Source organism: Galeopterus variegatus, unplaced genomic scaffold (genome assembly GCF_000696425.1).
Source record: "Galeopterus variegatus unplaced genomic scaffold, G_variegatus-3.0.2 Scaffold2435, whole genome shotgun sequence".
NCBI classification, from domain to species: domain Eukaryota; kingdom Metazoa; phylum Chordata; class Mammalia; order Dermoptera; family Cynocephalidae; genus Galeopterus; species Galeopterus variegatus.
The window spans coordinates 211,293-228,380 of NW_007728546.1; the positions used below are offsets into that span (position 1 = coordinate 211,293).

Genomic DNA, 17,088 nt, shown 5'->3' on the forward strand with positions numbered 1-17,088 from the left:
CCGCCGGGCGCGCCCCTCCCTGGGCCGGGCTCCGGCTCGGGCTCCGCCTGCGGCCAGCGCTCCTCGGCGGCACACAAGCGCTACCGCCGCCTGCAGAACTGGGTCTACAACGTGCTGGAGCGGCCCCGTGGCTGGGCCTTCGTCTACCACGTCTTCATGTGAGTTGGCGACCCCGCGCCCCTTCGCGTGCCCTCGCGCTCCAGCCCAGCACTGCCCCTAACGAACCTGGGCTCCCTAGGGACTGTCTCCCCGCCCTGGCTCCGCCTCCTGTCCCCCTACCCTACGGGCCAGCGACCCTCATGTTTCTTCCCCCACCCCGCCTGATCCTCATGTCTGATACCCCCCAGACTGCTCCTACCCTCTGATCTCCCTGACCTGACCCCTGCTTGCCCTGGCTTCTGACCTCCCTCGACCTCAACTCCTTATTTCCATCGTGGTGTCCGGCCCCTGCGCCTCTGTCCAGGTGCTCCCTACATCCAGCTTCTCACCCCCATCCCATCTGCAAAGTCTGGAGCCACTAAAGTGGGCTCCCTATCCTCTTCCCCATCTCTGTTCCCTGTGTTCCTGTCTCCCTTGCTCCCCACACACTTTCTGTCACCACCTCCATCGTGGCTATGCTGGGCTCCCACCTGGGCTCCCCTTGGAGACGTCCCTCTCCAGGGATGTCCCCCACCTTAGCCCAGGGCTGGGCCCTGATCATAGGTGTTTGGGGGTCCCCATGGGCTCTGACTCCGGTGTGTGCTGTGTGTGACTTTATCTGTGTCTTCACTCAGTCTTCCCCTCCACCCTCAACTTCCCAGTGTCAGCAGCAGCGGCCGCCCTGCCTGCCCTACCCTTGCTGGCTCAGCCTAGCTCGCCTGCCTTGCTTGCTGGCCGGCGCACTAGGCCTGGCTCTGGGCACTGGGGAAAAAGAAAGAGGAGAGGGGTAGGTCTGGAAACACTGACGCTGCCGGCCCCCTCCTCCCCCTCTCCAGCCTCCTACAGCTTTCAAAAACACTGACCCCTCTTGGATGTGAAGAGTGAATTTTGGCAGCTCAGAGCTCAGTCTTGGGGGACGGTGTGGCCCAGCTGGGAACATGAGAGGCCCTGCGGATATCAGTTGAAGGGCTGGGCCTGGCGCTGGGACGCTTGGAGGTGCCCGAGAGAGACCTCCAGTCCCTGGAAAATATGCTGCTATTAATCCCTTCTTGCCACTGCCAGAGAGGGCCCTCTCTGGTCTTGGGGTCTCCTGAGTGGCCCACTTGCCTGTCTTCCTTACTCTCCCAACAGTCCTAATGCTATCTGGCTGTCCTTCTGCCAGGCTGAGTTTCCACCTGTGTGTGAGGTAGCCTGTCTGTTCATCTCTCCACCTAACCATTCGGAAGTCCCTCTGCTTATCTGTTTCCATCCCACAGTTGGCCTGTCCAGTTATGTCTGTCCATCTGGCTATCCACCTGTCCGCCTGACTCTTCTACTTGTCTTTTTCCACCTGTCTTTTGATCTGTCTTCCTGCCCGTTCCTCTGGCGCCTACTTGGTTGCCTCTGTCCCATCTGAACTGGGCCCACAGAATGTCAGAGGTGAAGGGGCAGAAGATGCAGCACAGGGGAAGAGGAAGAGAACTCTCAGCCATTAAGCACCCGGGGGTGGCAGCTTTGACTTTGTGCAGAGACCCGGGCTGAGCTAGGCCAGGGTCAGAGAGTTGAGGTTGCTCAGGACACGAGGTCAGGCTTTGGGTCAGGAATAGCCCATTGGGAGGTCTGGGTTGAATATTTGTCACTACAGAGAAGTCAGTTGGAGTGATGAAGGCTCAGTGCTGGTGGAGTTGGGGGTGAGGGACAGGGGACTGCTCATTAAGAGTGGCTGCCTGACAGCCCCCTGGGGTATCCAAGGAGGTGAGACACTCTGCAGCAAACAGCTGTGCCCACCAGGACTCCTCTTGGGAGGTGACTTTTCCAAGGTGTGGCTGGACCTGGGGAAGCTAATAAGGCTCTGATGTACTGGTCCTTAGCCCCCAGGTCTGACCTCTCAGCCCCCATGAGGGTGACTGGAGGTGAAGGACCCGCTGCCTGTTCCCTGGCCAGCCACTGTTGTCACCTCCTCTGGAAGGGCCTCCTCTTCCTCTCCAGGAGCTAAATCCGCTCACACCTTTGCCCCACATCCTGCCTTTTCTGGATGCCAGGAATGCCCTGGCCAGGGGCATGCTGGTCCTGACCATTTGTCCCCAGGAGCCCAGGGCCAGGCATTTCTTGGGAGCTTTGGGGGAGGAAGTGTGGTGTGAAAACGTCTGTTCATTCAGGGAACTGGTCATCCATCGTAGAGGTCAAAGGGGGCTTAGGGGTCAAGACCCCTGCCTCTGTGTGCTCTGTCACCTTGGGTTGATCGCTGGACCTCTCTGAGCTTTAGATTTGTAGGCCGTCCAAGTGGGTAGAAATCCCAACCTTATGGGCCTCCTCTTGGGTGAGGTAATGAGTGGGAAAGAGATTGGTAAGCTGCAAAGGCCTGTCTGAGCGGGAGGAATGGTGTTATTTATTCTTGGGGCTGGCGGAGGGGGCCCACACAGAAGGTCTCTTGGTCTTGAGGAGCTCCAGATGTGGGGTTTCTCAGCCACTTGCTGCAGGGTCTTGTGCGCTCTGGCCGGGAAGTACTTCCTGCTGGTGGACTTCCAGCCCTACCGCTGCATTTTGGTCAAAACCTTTCCCTCCCCAATCTCCTTCAAAGGCAGCCTGAGTAAGGGAGTCCAGTGTGCAGTTAGCTGGGACCCCCTTCCCAGAGACAAAGGCTGTGTCAGGAGGGGCCCCAGCCGAGAAGCCTGGAAGAGAAGCGCTCCGGAAGGGGGCCTGGGGGGACCTGGGCCCATTTGGCCTGGAGGACGCCACCGTCACACCTGCCAGCTGGGCCCCTCCAGGCCCCCACACAGAGCCTGCACCTTTCCTGGCTCCTAGGGTGGGATATTGCCCAGAGGACCAGCCCCAATTCAGGCTCTCCCGTCAGTGGCTGTGCCTCTGGGAAGTGAGAAGTGCCGATTCCTGTCTTCTCTTTGTTGAGATCCAGAATAAAGGGGCCACTGGGCCTCTCTCCAAACTCTCCCTCTCTCTTTAGGACCTGGCCGTCTCTTCTGTCACCAAGCCCATCTCCCTCCCTGTGCCCCCGTCCCTGAGCTAAGCCCTCAATCCTTCACAGGCCCTGCTCTCCGAATTTTTAGAAATACCTCATCGCTGCACATCCTGCTTTCTGAGCCCTTGCAGGGAATGCCCATCCCCTTGCTGCACCCTCTCAAAGCCACACCAGCCTCCCTTGAAGGTAGAGGGCTGGAACGGGCTGGTACTGAGCAAGGCCATCTCTGTCCATCCTCCCCAAGCCACTGTGAGACACTTGCCTGCTGCTCCCAGCCTCCAGCTGCCCAGTAGACTTTCTCTATGTGAAGGTTTATGGCTCTGTAAACATCCTCCCTCAGCCTTGTCCCTGGGGTCAGAAGCTGTGGGAATGGGGAGGGGAGGAGGTGGTGGCAGTTCCTGGGTCCCTCAGACTCCTAATCCCAGAGCCCCCCTCCCCCACTTCCCGCCCTGACCATCTGAGAAAGAACATTGGCTGGGTTGGAATTAATCCCAGCAAAGGGTACCCAGAACCCTCGGGCATCCCTGCTAGATCTGTCCTCACATTTTGACAGTTCTATTGCACTTATGGGAAAACTGAGGCTCTGGAGACCAAAGTCACACAGTCAATTAGTGGCAAATGCCGAGGACCAGACCCTGAGACTCCTGACTCCCAACCAGGACTATTCTTCTGTTCCCTGTGGCCGCCTGGCTTGGCTCTTGGAATTTGCACTGAAATTTCTAATGGTGTCTGGAGCACCAGCTATGTGCTAGGCATTGTGCTAAGCCCTCTCTATAAACCACTCTCACTGTGTCCTTCCCCAACCTCGTGAGGTGGACACTGTCATCCCTCTCAGCTGACAGATGAGGAAATGGAGACTCAGGCCTGGGCACCCAGTTAACATGGAAGAGCCTCAGGTCAGAGCTGGGTCTGACTCGGGGCTGCCGTTCCCTGTGCCTCAGCCTCAGCCTGCACCCCAGCCCCTGGCTTCTCAAGAGCAGCACTCCTGTCTTGTCCATCTCTCAGTCGCGAGCATGCGGGATCAGGGGCTGGTGGGGAGGCGTGGGCAGCAGTAATAGGATTTTGTGGAACTGAATAGAAACTGCCTAGCCTCACCCGCTGCAGTCACGCTTTTGTTATACACACGTCCCTGCTGCGTGCCTGTCTGAACATCTCATGCGCGTATGTGTTGCAACATGGACACACATGCCCACAGATGTCACAAATGCACATGCAGCATACATCCAATGAAAAGAAATCCAATGCACAGCTGCCCCACCTTTTCACTGAGGCACACACCATAGACACATACCTGGGCCCATGGCCCCAGCTCAGATCCCTGAACAGAGCCAAGCTGGCTCCATTCCTTGGGTCTCTTGCCTTCATCTAGACACAACTGCAGGGCTGTCCTATGTGTCTGTGTGTATTTGTGCATCCACTTTGGAGGGCAGCCTCAGAACCAGGTAGGAACGGGATGGCTGGCTTCCTAGAACTTTGCTGGCCTTTTCTCTGTCCAGTCCTTGCTGGGTACACTAAGACACGGAAAGGGGCAGGTACTCACGTAAGGGCACTCCTGGTGAGTCAGTGGTAGAGACGTGCTGGGAACCCAGACCTTCTGCCACATTAGTCCCACATTAGGACTGTAGATAATAATTTTCCTAACCGTAGCCAATAGGGGAGACTGATGCTCCATGAATTTTGCCTTGTGATTGGGAAAGGTCTTTGAGTGTGACCCAAATTTTCTGTGCTGCTGTTTTTCAGTCCCACCCAGTCCTTTTGCTTGGTCTCTGTAAGGAGCAGGCAGAGTGGAGAGACCGTCCCGTTCCTAAGTTGACTTCCTCTTCCTCCTTTGGCTCTTCCTTGCACCTTTTCTCCCTTCCTCCTGAGTTCACCTTTGGGGTCACTGGAGCAATCTAGATCTCTCCTTTTCTGCCTCCCCAACCCCAACTCCATAGTACCTTCATTCTTTCCATTGAGGAAGTCCTGCTGGATGTCTAGGATGTCTAACTTCAATCCTTAATGCTGCAGACACCTATGTCCTCAGAATGTTAGAGTCGGGAGTGTTTTAAGAGGTGATTATTCCCGGGCTGATGGTAGCACTTTGAGTGGATAATTAATTTAAGGTTCTCTGAGCCAGTCAAAGGAACCAAAGCCCCCTGGGAGCATGGGAAGAGGAAGTTTCCACAAACAGGGCAAAGGCCATGCCCCTTCCCCTCAGACTCAAGCAGCCAGGTTGAGGTTTTCTTACCTCCCCCCTCTCCCTGCACCATATGGGTCTCAGGGCAGGCCCCATCCTCTTGTGGCCAGCAGGGCATTCTGAGCATCTGGCCTGGCGCAACCCCTAGTGTGGGAGTTGAAGCGGTGGGGACATGGGGGGATGTTTTCTTTCTCCAGAAGCTGTCCTACAGGTAGTTAAGAACATGGGCGCTAAGCCTGATGGATTTGGCTTCATTTCTGGTTCTACTCTTGGCAGTTTTATGTCTGTGGGCAAGTTACTTAACCTCTCCAAGCTTCAGTTTTCATCTGAAAAATGGGAATGATAATATCTGCCTCTAGGATTGTCAGGGCCAAATGAGATAAAGCAGTGAACACTGTGCTGGGCACAAATGCTACGCCTTCAGCTGCCAAAAAACAAAAAAGAAAGAAAGAAAACAAATGTTAGCCATCATCATCATTACCATTACTATTATACGGTTATTGTTGTCACCATCTCCTCCTCTGGGGAGAGGTTTGACAGGTGACCTCAGCTCAGCATGTGGGTCTATTCCCAAGAGAGTAGGAGATGTGTTTGCAGGTGTGACAGTGTGAGTGACTGTGCATGGGGACATGTGCCTTGGTGGCCTTCTGTGGAGCACCTACTATGCACCATGCCTGCCTGCACCTTTCCCTTGCGTTCTCTCAGGTACCCCTCACAGCCATTACATCAGAGGGCACTGCCATCCTCATTTCACACACAGGAAAGTGGGGCTGGGTGAGGGGCCTCCACCTACCTGTTCAAGGATGCTCACTGATTTGTTCCTTCCTTCCTTTGACAAATATAGTTAAAGAGCACTAACTCTGTACCAGGCCTGGGGAACTAGAGGGAGACAGACCGCCCCTGTGCCCTGTGGGGGCCAGGACAAGTGGTCTCTACTGCCTCCTCTCACAGGGACTCCTAAGGACTCTTAGGGCTGTGTGTGTAGGTGTGAGTGTGTCTATGTGTTATGGGGAGAAGGGTGTTTGCCAGAGTGTCACTGTGTGGTCGAGGTTTGGGCCTCATTGTCAAACCCTGGCATCCTGCCTGGCCCCAGGGAGATGGAAATAGAGCCATGGCGCCGAGAGAGACAGTGGGGACCCCTGGGAGAAGAGCACAATCTCCCACTCTCTCCTGTGCAAATCATCTTGGGGAATGAGGGCAGGGAATCCCATAGGACGTTTAGAGATCTCAGCCCCAACACTTACTGGGAAGGTGCCCACTCCTACTTCACCCCAATCCCTGAACTTCAATGTCCTCTTCTGTAAAATGGGCCTAACTGGAGAGCGGACCATCAGGGCTGCCTGCACAGAGTACTGCTGGATGACTGAGAGGAGCTGCTGTCTCAGGACTTTGACTGTTGTAGGGTTGGGGAGTGGGAGCTCCTCTTCTAGCACCTTCTCCTGAGGCCCCTTGGAGGACAGGGTAGCACTTAGAAGGGCACCCAGGAGGCTGCCTGTCCCCAACAGGGGCTCTGAGGGGCTGGGGAGAGGGTGCTGATCAGATTTCTGGGTCCTCCATGGAGCCCCCCAGGACGCCAGACTCTCTGGGCAACTCTGTCCCTAGGGCAGGACCTGCGTGCCTCACCTGGGGGGTGAGGAACAGGAGGGGCAGCCCCAGGCAGCAGACTAATTGGGCTGGGAATCCGTGGGCAGTGCCCGAGGGAGGGAGGCAGAGGGAGCAAGGAGGTCAGCCATTCCTTGCCGCTTCCTTCCCTCCTGGAAATTTGGGGAACGGTGGGTGTAGTGGGCTCCCAGCCTAGGACCAGAGGGAAATCTTGGGGCACACTCTCCTGAGACTCCTCGGACACTTAGGCCCGGCAGGTGGGACGGGGGAAGCTTGCTGGAGATGAATGGAGCGTGATTCCCATGGAAGCAGAAGGAATGGAGGTCAGACAGCAGGAAGGACTGCCCAGTAACCAGGAGGTGGAGTGAGATTCCCTGGGCTACTCTTTCCAAAACTTGGAGACTCCTGTCTAACTGGGCTTGACAAGATTTCTTCTAATTGTCTAAGCAAAGGAACAGCACCCTTCCCCTGTAATATGAGGGATGAAGGGTAGATGCCTGCTCTCTTTGAGCCCAACTTTAGGAGAGGAGGTAGAGGGATCAGATAAGGTACCCACTGGCTTTTGAGTGGTGGTAGGGGGCTCGCAGGCTGCATCTCCTCTACCCTCCTTTCCCTGCCGCTCCTCCCTTGGAGTCTCAGGCCCGTCCAGGTCACTGTCTTTGGGTTTATTTTTTGCTGGGCTCGGCTGTCCCCTGGGAGGGGAGGGGATCGGGAGAGAAGGAGGGAGAGAAGGAACAGCTTTGTCAGCACAATCCCAGGCGCCTCTGCTCCTGCCTGTCTCGGCCCAGCTGCCACCCTCTACTGGAGGGACCAGCCCGTGGGTACCGTGGGGATGCAGCCCCTGTGGAACCTCCTCTGCCGGGGGCAGGACCAGCAGGTTGGGAGTAGGCCTTTCTACTTTCATCCTGTCTCCATATATCCCTGTGAAGGAACAGCAAAGCCAGAGGGCTTCAGAGCTTGAGCAGATCAATGGCTTTGTTTCACAGATGGGGAAACTGAGGCCAGGAAAAGGGACCTGATTGCCTAAGGACACAGACCTCATGGAGCCTTTTCCTCCTCCCCTCCTCAATAGATGGGAGTTGTACTGGAGCAGCAAGGGAGAAATGCTGCCCCCCCAGCTGTCTCTGTCCTCTGAGGGAAGGGAGCAGTCCCTGATTCATTCACTCATCTCATTTTCCAACCTCTGGGGATTGGTGGCAGTCTGGTGGAGAGACAAGGAATGGGAGAGGAAAGTGACCCATGGCCCACGAGGGAAAGCAGGAAGGCCGAGCGGGGGTATCAGTCCTTTTCCCACCCCCATGCTTTTTATCCTTTCAAAAAATACATTTGCCTTATTTTACAGATAGGGGTCAACACAGCTGATAAATAGTAGAGGTAGGATTTGAACCCAGAACATGGCTTGCTGAGAGCCATGCATTCAGCCACTCCACCATGCTGCTCCCCAGAATCTGAGCCTGTTGGGCCCTTCCTTCTCGAACACTCCCTTCCCTCAGCGTTCCTCATGCCTGCCTCTCTGGCTCCTCCCTCTCGGTTCTATCAGCAGCTCTGCCTTCTTTTTCTGCCCCTTGAATGTTGGGGCTGTGTCTTGGCTCCTCCTCTCTGTACACAGTTTTGGGGGGTGGCCTCCTGTACTCCTGCAACACTGGGGGTTACCCCATGATGACAGCCTTGCCTTCCACAGTTTCATCCCTGAGCTTCCTGTGGACGCCCTGCCTCCTCACCTCCTGGGCATCTCAACCTCAGCATCTCCCTCCAAACCCGCCCTCCTTCCTCTATCCACCTGGCAGTGACTCCCCCACCCCCAGTGCCCAAGTTAGAAACCCCCTCCTGCAAGCACCCTTTGCTCCTCGCCTATGAAATGACTTGGAGTGTCCTAAAATGTTGTGCTGTTTAGTGCTCCACGTGTTTTTCCTTTCACCTGCAACTCCCTCCCCTCTCCCAGCCCCCACCCCATGATCCAGCTAACTCCCATTCAGCCTTCAAGTCCCAGTCTGAGCACCACCTCTTCTTGCAAGTGCTCCCTGCTCACCCCACCTCTGTGCGTTCTTTATCTTCTGCATTGGACTTGAGATCCGGGTGCATGGGGGTTGGGCTCAGTGCTCGGCACGTGGTTGGTAGTTAGTGAATGTTTGCAGAGTGGGGGAATGAAGGTGGCATTGAGTCCAGGTTGTAAGGATGAGAAGGGTTTTGCCAACTACAGAAGTGGAGAAAGGACCCTTTGGTCCTCTATGTGAGGCACTGAGCTGGAAGCTCTCGTGGTTTATCCTGAGTGCACTCCAGGTGGAGGGAAAAGCCAGAGCAAAGGCTTTGAGGTGGGACTTTCCCTATCCCCTTTGCCCCAAGATCTGCAGTCTGAGATCCTGAGGGCATCGATCTTCATGCTATGGAAGTGACCCTCATGCTATGGAGGTGGGCCTTACTCTGTAGGCAATGGGGAGCCATAAGCAGTGACCGGGAAGGTCAGGGACACTGGTTGGCATCCAGAGCTTGACTGATCTCTTCTTGAGCAAGTGCTCTGCAGACACTAGGCCGTCTAGTTCTTCCAGCACCTGCTACATGGCAGGCACTATTACTGTTTCCATTTTGCAGACAGGAAACTGAGGCTCAGAGAAGGGAAATACACCCACCAAATTACACAGCTTGTCCGTGGCGGAGTCAGGACTTGAACCCATGTGTGACAGCCAAGGCCGAACTCCGAATGGTTCTCAGACACGTCAGCAGACCCATGTTGGTTTTCAGTGGCCTGAGGCAAAACTGAGGAAAATAAGGACAACATGGTGACTCTTTCATAAAGCTAAATTTATTCCATTTAAAGGACTGTCTTTTAGTATGAGATTATGTCCTTTCTTTTATGAAATGATGGGCTGGGAATTTTTTTTTAAATGTCCTTACTTGGCAAAATAAAAAGTTGACAACCTTATGCAGTCCCTAAAGTGTTTTTGGAAATTTTACCGGTGCGTGAAATCCCCGAGTCTGGGCACCATCCTGGCTCCTGCCTCCTGAGCTGTGGGGCCCGAAGAGAGAGGGGAGTCTGTGCGGGGATGGAGAGATTAGGGGGCACAGGAGCCTCACGCCCTGCCCTTCTCAGAGCACAACGAGGACCAGCGCAGAGCTCTTTCCCAATACTGAGCTGCAGAGTCAGGGTCAGCCAGAATCAGGGCTCACCCCTTAGTTTAAAGGAGCCCTGGACCAGGAGTTGGCAGGCTGGAGTTCTGCTCCTGCCTCTGCTGCCTGGAGGCTGCGTTATGCCAGGGAGGTGAGCCAACCTCTCTGATGTGCCATCTTCCTTCTGTATAGAATGATAGTTACCATCTCTACCTGCCCACCTCTCAGGGCTGCCTCCTGTATCAAGTGCTTGGTAAACTACAAAGTGCTATGAAGAACAGAGGGGTCACAGTGATCTTAATATTCTTTCCTTCCCAACATGAGGTCCCACTTCTCCTGGGTTCTGGGCCCCTCATCTCACCTTTGCCTGCACTGGTTTGAGCCCTAAGGAGGAGACATGGGGGACACGGGTACATGGGCCCTGTAAGAGCAGGTCTGCCAGTAGCAATTCCTTTCCCCAGGAGCCCCTAGGTGGCAGCTCAGAGGTACGCCCAGACTGAAGGCCTGGAGAACCCTGGAGAAATAATGCACTGACCGGGGCCAGGCTCAGATTCTGAGCACAGAGTTGGTCGTTTAGTAATAAGATTCACAGTCCAGTCCCTGCCAGGTATTGTGCTAAGTACTTCTCACATGCTGCTTCATTTAATCCTTCCAAGAGCCCTATGAGGTAGGTCCCATCATTATCCCCATTGTATAGAAGAGGACACTGAAGCTTAAAGGTTAAGCACGTGCCCTTGGCACACACCGAGAGTGGTGAATGCCCAGGAGGATGTGAATTTTCTGGGCTCAGTCCAGACAATTGAGTGCCTGCAAAGCCTGAGTGCGCAAGGACTCTAGCGTGAGAGGGTGGGAGCAGCTTGCAGGGCTGCAGTTGGAGGGGGGTGCACTCATAGTGCACTTGGGGGGGCACAGAGCTTGGGGTGGGAGGGAAGGCACACGTTCCTGCTGGGTGGCTTCCAATAGTCACCTCTGTCTCAGAGTCTCAGCTTCCCCCTCTGCTCTGGCTGTCAGTAATAATAAAGATAATAACAGCAAAAGCTTACTGGGGGCTTATGGTGTGCCAGACGCTGCTCAGAGACCTTGCCCTGCCTCCTGTCCCTTTTTCTTCTCAACAACCCTATGATGTAGGTACTGCTCTTACACCCATTTTTCAGATGAGGAAGCTGAGGTACAAAGAAGTTGAGTAACTTGCCTGAGATTAGCAGGGCCAGGATTTAGACCCCAGAAGTCCAGCTCTAGAGGCTGTGATCTTACCCATCTGACTCACTTTGACTGTGTCTGCCTGCTGCTGGGAGGCTGATATGAGGAGCAGTGGAGCCTCAAAGTTCAAGGTCCTGCTCCCACCCCAATATACACTGGGGACTCATTCCTTCTCTCTTGCTGTCTCATTTGGGAAGCCTTCACTGGCAGTCCCTCAGAGCCAGCCCTGTGCCAGAAACTCAGGACATAGCAGTGAGTGAATCAGACCCTCGCCTGCCCCTGGGGGAGATGGGCTGGGAGGCTGGCAGTCACTTGGCAGGGTGATAAGGGCCACTGTCTGAGCAGCACAGAGTCCTGTGGGAGCCCAGCATAGAGAGGCCAAGCCCAGCTCCAAACCGGGCATGGCTGGGAAGGTTTCCCAGAGGAAGAGGCTTAAGTTGAGATCTGAAAGATGAGTAGGAGAAGGAGCCAGCCAGGCAAAGAGGAGCAAGGAACAGTGTTGCAGGCAGAGGGATCAGCATAAGCAAAGACCCAGAGGTGAGGCCAAACATGGCATTTGCAAAGAACAGCAAGAAGTCAGAAGAGTGGGAGCCTAGCGGAGGTGAGAGGTGTCCAGAGGAGAGGCTGGGATGTGAGCAGGGCCAGGCTCGATGGTGAGAACACCAGGCTGAGGAGTAGCAACTTCTTGGAGAAGGAGATGGCAAGGAACTAAAGTCAGGAGTAACATGGGCATATTCGTATTTTAGAGACTGCTCGGGACTGGTGAGGAGGATAGTGGAAGGGGCAGGAGTCCGGCAGGGAGCCCAGGTTGCCATCCAACCTGGCCTCCTTCTTCTTCTGCCTCCCCTGGGGGCCCAGCCCCTGAGTGCCTCCTCCAGAGCTTTCCACTAACCCTGCCCAGGGCCTGACCCCTACCTGGTCTGGAACCCTAGGACTTTGCCTGTAGGGAAAGTTCAGCAGCTTATGCAAACCCTGGCCTGGGGGAGGTGTGTGTAGCCGCATTGGGGGAGTCTGGGCAGCAGAGAGGGTGAGTGCAGCCCCTGAGGCTGTCTGGAAGGGGGGATATGGGCTTGGGGCCTATGGGGGTCCCTAAAACAGTGGCCTTAGAATGGCCCATGAGCGTACCCAGGGATTCATCCCAGATGATGGAAGGGGGGCGGGAGTGATCAGGAGAAGGGGCAGAGCACAGGAAGCTTGGCCTGCCCCAGCTCCTCTTTTCCTTCTTTACTTGCAGCTCAACAGAGTATGGAAACCACTGGTCTCACCCAGCCCCTCATTCCACTGATGGGGAAACTAAGGCTCACAACAGGGCAGAGACTAACCCCAGGTCAGCCATGGAGCCCAGACCAGAATCCAGTCTCAGTCCAGGAGTCATAGTTGTCCCCAACAATGATAAATAGCAGTGAAAACCTTTCTGAAAACCTTTCCGCAGATCTTCACCAAGGCTGGCCTGGGCTTAGGTCCCCTCTTTGTAGTCTTGGGCACGTTTCTTCACATCTCTGAGACTCAGCCTCTAGGTCCAAAATTCTAGCTCGCCCTGGGAAGGAGGTCCCCTCTCCCACTTGATGGTCCACAAAGTCCTTTAAGGCACACCTGGCCCATTCATTGGGGGGTTTAATTATTGTTTGCTCAATACATCCCACTGAATTCTCATAACAACCCTGGAGGAGGAGATTATTACACCCATTGATGCTGAAGCTCGGATAGGGGAAGTGACTTGCCCAAGGTCATTCAGCTGAGAGGTGGCTGAGATGGGGCTGGGGCTCAGGCATCCAGGTACCTGTCTAGGACCCCTGATGGACACAGCCCCAATTTCAAGCCTGTACTCTCAGTGAAAATCAGCTGGTGTCCCAAGGAAGACCTATTCGTCAGCTGGGTGTGTGTGGTAGGCCGGGCTGGCCTACTGGCTGGAGCTCAGCTCACACCAACCCTGTGCCCCTGTGCTCAGGCCTGGCTGCAGCTGCTGCCCCGTGGGGAAGGGGACCCTCTTGCATCAAGGGTTTTTTTCCATTGGCCTGGCTGGCTGGGAAGAGGAGCTGGCAGTAGCGTGACCAAGAGGGCACCTGCCAGCCCCTCCCGTGGTAGGGTCAGGCCATCTAATGCCCTTCACATGACAGGCACGGGGTGGGCCCTGGGCTGGGAGAGGGATTTGCACTCTCCTAATCCGAGGACTGCAGTCCTCCCTCTGTCTTGGCCAGGGCCGTGGGAGAGGTTTTTCCCTGCCTGGTGCCCAGTGGCCCCAGCGCAGATCCCTGGCGCACACCCAGCTCCTCTGCTTGGGGCCTTCCCCTGCCCTGCTCATGCTTCCCACCCCCCACGATTTGAGCAGAGTTGGGACTTATGGGGCAAATGCTGGGGCACTTGGGGCTGATGGAGGTGCAGTGCTATGCAGCATTTGGGGCTGAAGGGTGGGGGCGATGTCAGGAAGGTTTAGGACACATGTGGGGGCAGAATTGGGAGAGGATCGGTTGGGGTACAGAGCTGGAGTGTTTGGGGCTAATTCTGGGCCACCCCTTCCTGGAGAAGTTTGGCTACAAGTCAGGGAGGCAAATGTGTGGGCCATGCCCCCCCTCGCAGGGCAGTAAACACGGCCGTCACCCGGGAGACGGGCCCAAACATCCCGGCCCCCCACGGTTATTTATACCAGGACTCCCTTTCCTTCTCTGGCCTGGTCTGGCCTCTGAATCCACTCCTGAGCTGGACAACCTGAGTTGAGGATCCAGCCTTGTCAAGGCAGAGGCCCCAGCAGCAGGCCTGCTCACACCCCACTGGGGACCAGGCACTTCCTACCTCCCCATGGCCTGTCCCACTGGAAGCCCCATGTCTTGTTGATCAGAGATGTGCTCCCAGGCTTGGGTAGCTCATGGAGGCCAAGGCCTGGGAGGGAGGCAGGAGACCTGGGCCTGTGCCCTGGCTTTGCTCTAACCTGCTGAATGAGTGTGGCCAATGGCAGCCCCGTAACCTCAGTTTCCCCCTCTGTCCAGTAGGTGGTGGGTCTAGATTAGAGCTTTTCAAGCTGTTTTAAGCAGTAGACCTGGTTCTTTAAGTGAAACTTGACACAGAAGCCCAGTATATAAAATAGATCAAAGCAGGATGGCTCTGGGTGGAGTCAGGGTGGGGACCCAGAATTGTGCCCACTCAGCCTACATGGCCTGGCATACCGACCTGGAGCCTGCACATGGCCCTCCTTGTTCTAGAATGCATTCCAGGTAACCTGGAATTCCTTGACGAAGTACTTATGTCTACTTCCAGGGCTGTAGGCCTCTTCCCTTGTTCACCCCCCAAGGGCTGTAAGAGCCACCGGTATGTGGTGTAAGAGCACCCCTAGGCCCAAGGGCAGCTGTTTGCAGGAGTGTAGCTGGAACTTGGAAGGGCAGGCTGAGGCGTCCCCGGCAGTGTGCCCCAGACCCCTCCGTGGACCTAGTGTGGGAAGAGAATGGGGGCACACCAGGGCTGAGGGGCGGCGGGTAGCTGGGACTGGCTCTCCCCTCCCTGCCAGATTCCAGCATGGGGCTCTGAAGACTCCAAGAATTTAAATTCAAACCTGGCCTTCCAGATTGCTATGAAGGCATGTGTGTATGGAAGGATAAAACATCTTTTATTTAACAGCTTGTTAACTTGATTTAAACCTTTAAATATTTAGACTTATAGTATGTAGGTCTCCATGTGTACTCGTTCCCCAGCCCCGCCAGGGTTAGGGGTGGGCTTACATACGCCCTCCCTTCACCCACCCACCTCCACAGAAACCCCAGGACAGCCTTACCCAGAACCCTCAGGTGTCATAGGACAGTGTAGAGGTCCTGGCTCACTGAAGCTCAAGGCTCTGGTGACCTGGGTCTTCCTGTTCATTGCCCAGATGCTGAGTGAGCATCGATGTAGGCCAGCCTGGTGGATGTGGAGGAGGCAGACTGGCCTGCTCTAGAGAGAGAGTTCTCAATGCGTGGGTGGTGGCAGTGGGGTAGACAGAGGTAGGGACAGCCTTAGCACAGAGACTCTGTCACAGAACAGAGTGACAAGAGGGCCCTGAGGGTGCCCAGAGAGGTCTTGGAATACTAAGCAGGGGCTGGAGGATCACATCTCCCCAAAGCAGGCCAAGCATTCTTGGGGTAGAAGGGGGACATCCCGAGGAGAGGAAGGAACACAAAAGTCAGGTGGACATGTGCCGGGTATGGGGAAGTAGAATGTGGCTGCTGCTTCGGATGTGTGTACAGCCTCAAATGCTGGGCTGAGCTTGGGTTTTAGGTTGTCAGCAGTAAGAAGCCACCGTAGGATTGTAAGTGAGGGAGGGGCTGAGGAGGGGGCACTCAGACTGCAAGGTAAGTGGACTGCAGGTGGGCATGGGGGGCTGGAATCATGGTGGTCAGTGAAGAGGCTGGCTGGGAGGAGGGGGAATGGGGCTGAGTCCAGGGCTGGCCAGGAGTGGGAAGTAGAGGGCTAGGATGAAAGAGGTGGTCTTAACCCTGTCTTCTGGGACCACGTCTATCGCTTCCTCCATCGTTCAGTCTCAGTTCTTGTCTCCTTCTCCTGCCATTCCACCACCCTGGGTCTCCAGACTGGGGAGAGGTGCACCTCACCCTATCACCGCCCCCTCCTCAAGTTTACTACTTTACACAGATGGCAGGTGGGAGGCCGCAGTTGAATAAGAGGCTTTCCGCAGCTGACTGGACCCATCATTCATTCATTTATTCATTCACTCACTCAAAAAATATATTTACTGAGAAGCTACAAAGCACCGAGTCCTGTCCTAGGTGTTGGAGAGAGAGTAGTGAACAGGATAAATCCCTGCATTCATGGAGCTTACGTCATATGGGTGAGAGGACCAGAAGCTGTACCTGTCCCTGGTGTCCACCCTCTTGCTCTCAACATCTGTGCTGTGTCCCTGGGTGCTTGGGAACAGCGACTCTGCCCGTTGCCCACTCATTTGTCCCAGCTGCACTTGTGTCAGCACCCACCTCTCTGGACACAGAGAGGGGAGGGGGTCCAGTGCCCAGGGACCACCCCTCTTGTGGAAGAGCCTGGGTCTAGGGGAGCTCACGCTCTGGTTCTTTCCACTCACATCTGACTTTGAGCCCCTTCCAAGGAACTGCTTGGCTTCGGTTTCTTTGTCTGTCAAGTGGGGCTTAGAGGAGGTCCTGAGGAGGTGAGAGGAGGGAAAGACCCATGATTCCCCATTGGTGGACTCCTCTGGCTGTGATGGGAGGTGGAGGGAGGCCAAGGACTCAATATTTGCATATTACCAACACAAGATGATTATAGTTGCTACCTCTTGTATCCACTGTGGGCCAGCCTCATGCACCTTCTCAATTTATTCCTCACAAGGAGCTCTTTCCCCCCTATTTTCCGGGTGAGGAAACTGAGTCTCACTAAGGCGAAATGACTTGCCCAGGTCACACGTGAAGCTACCTGGCTCCGGGAGCGCTTAAGGGCGGTGCTATGAAGGTGCTGCCTGGCACCTGCCCCTCCTGGGCACTCAGCCTCGAAAGTGGAAACCCAGCCCTCGCGCCCCACCCCCCCGTCCCCTCGGGGGCTGGCACCACCCCGAGCCTGGGCACTGGGTCCTGCGACCCTGGCCAGGGCGGTACCAGGGGCCAGATCCAGACCAAGACTCGACGCAGGGGCCTTGGCACCTCTGGGTCCTGGGGCGCTCAGTCCCTGTACCCGGCGTTGGTGGGTGGGCGAGCCCGGGGCGGTCGGGATGTCGCGTCCTCCCTCTCCGCCCCCGGCCTCGGGGACGCGGCGGCACTTCACACTTTCCGCTTGGCCCGCTGCTCGCCTTTCAGGCCGCGGCGTTTTCAATTGTTAATTTGGAAACGGAAAAAGAAGCCGGCCGGGCGGGGGAGGCCGCGGGGAGGTAACCCGAGCCGCAGCACCGTCCCCGCCCCAACCGCGCTGGAGCCTGGAGTCGGCGAAG

General features: G+C 55.8%; 1 protein-coding gene across 1 annotated transcript in view; it reads left to right on the forward strand.

The window, feature by feature from the left end:
- KCNQ4 (potassium voltage-gated channel, KQT-like subfamily, member 4) overlaps positions 1-17,088 on the forward strand; it is a gene marked incomplete at its 5' end in the record, with an annotated part of 50,721 nt that continues 33,633 nt past the window's right edge. Inside the window, one exon of the mRNA XM_008581694.1 lies at positions 1-158. Within this exon, the coding sequence (XP_008579916.1) occupies positions 1-158 (158 nt within the window). The remainder of the gene's footprint in view (positions 159-17,088) is intronic.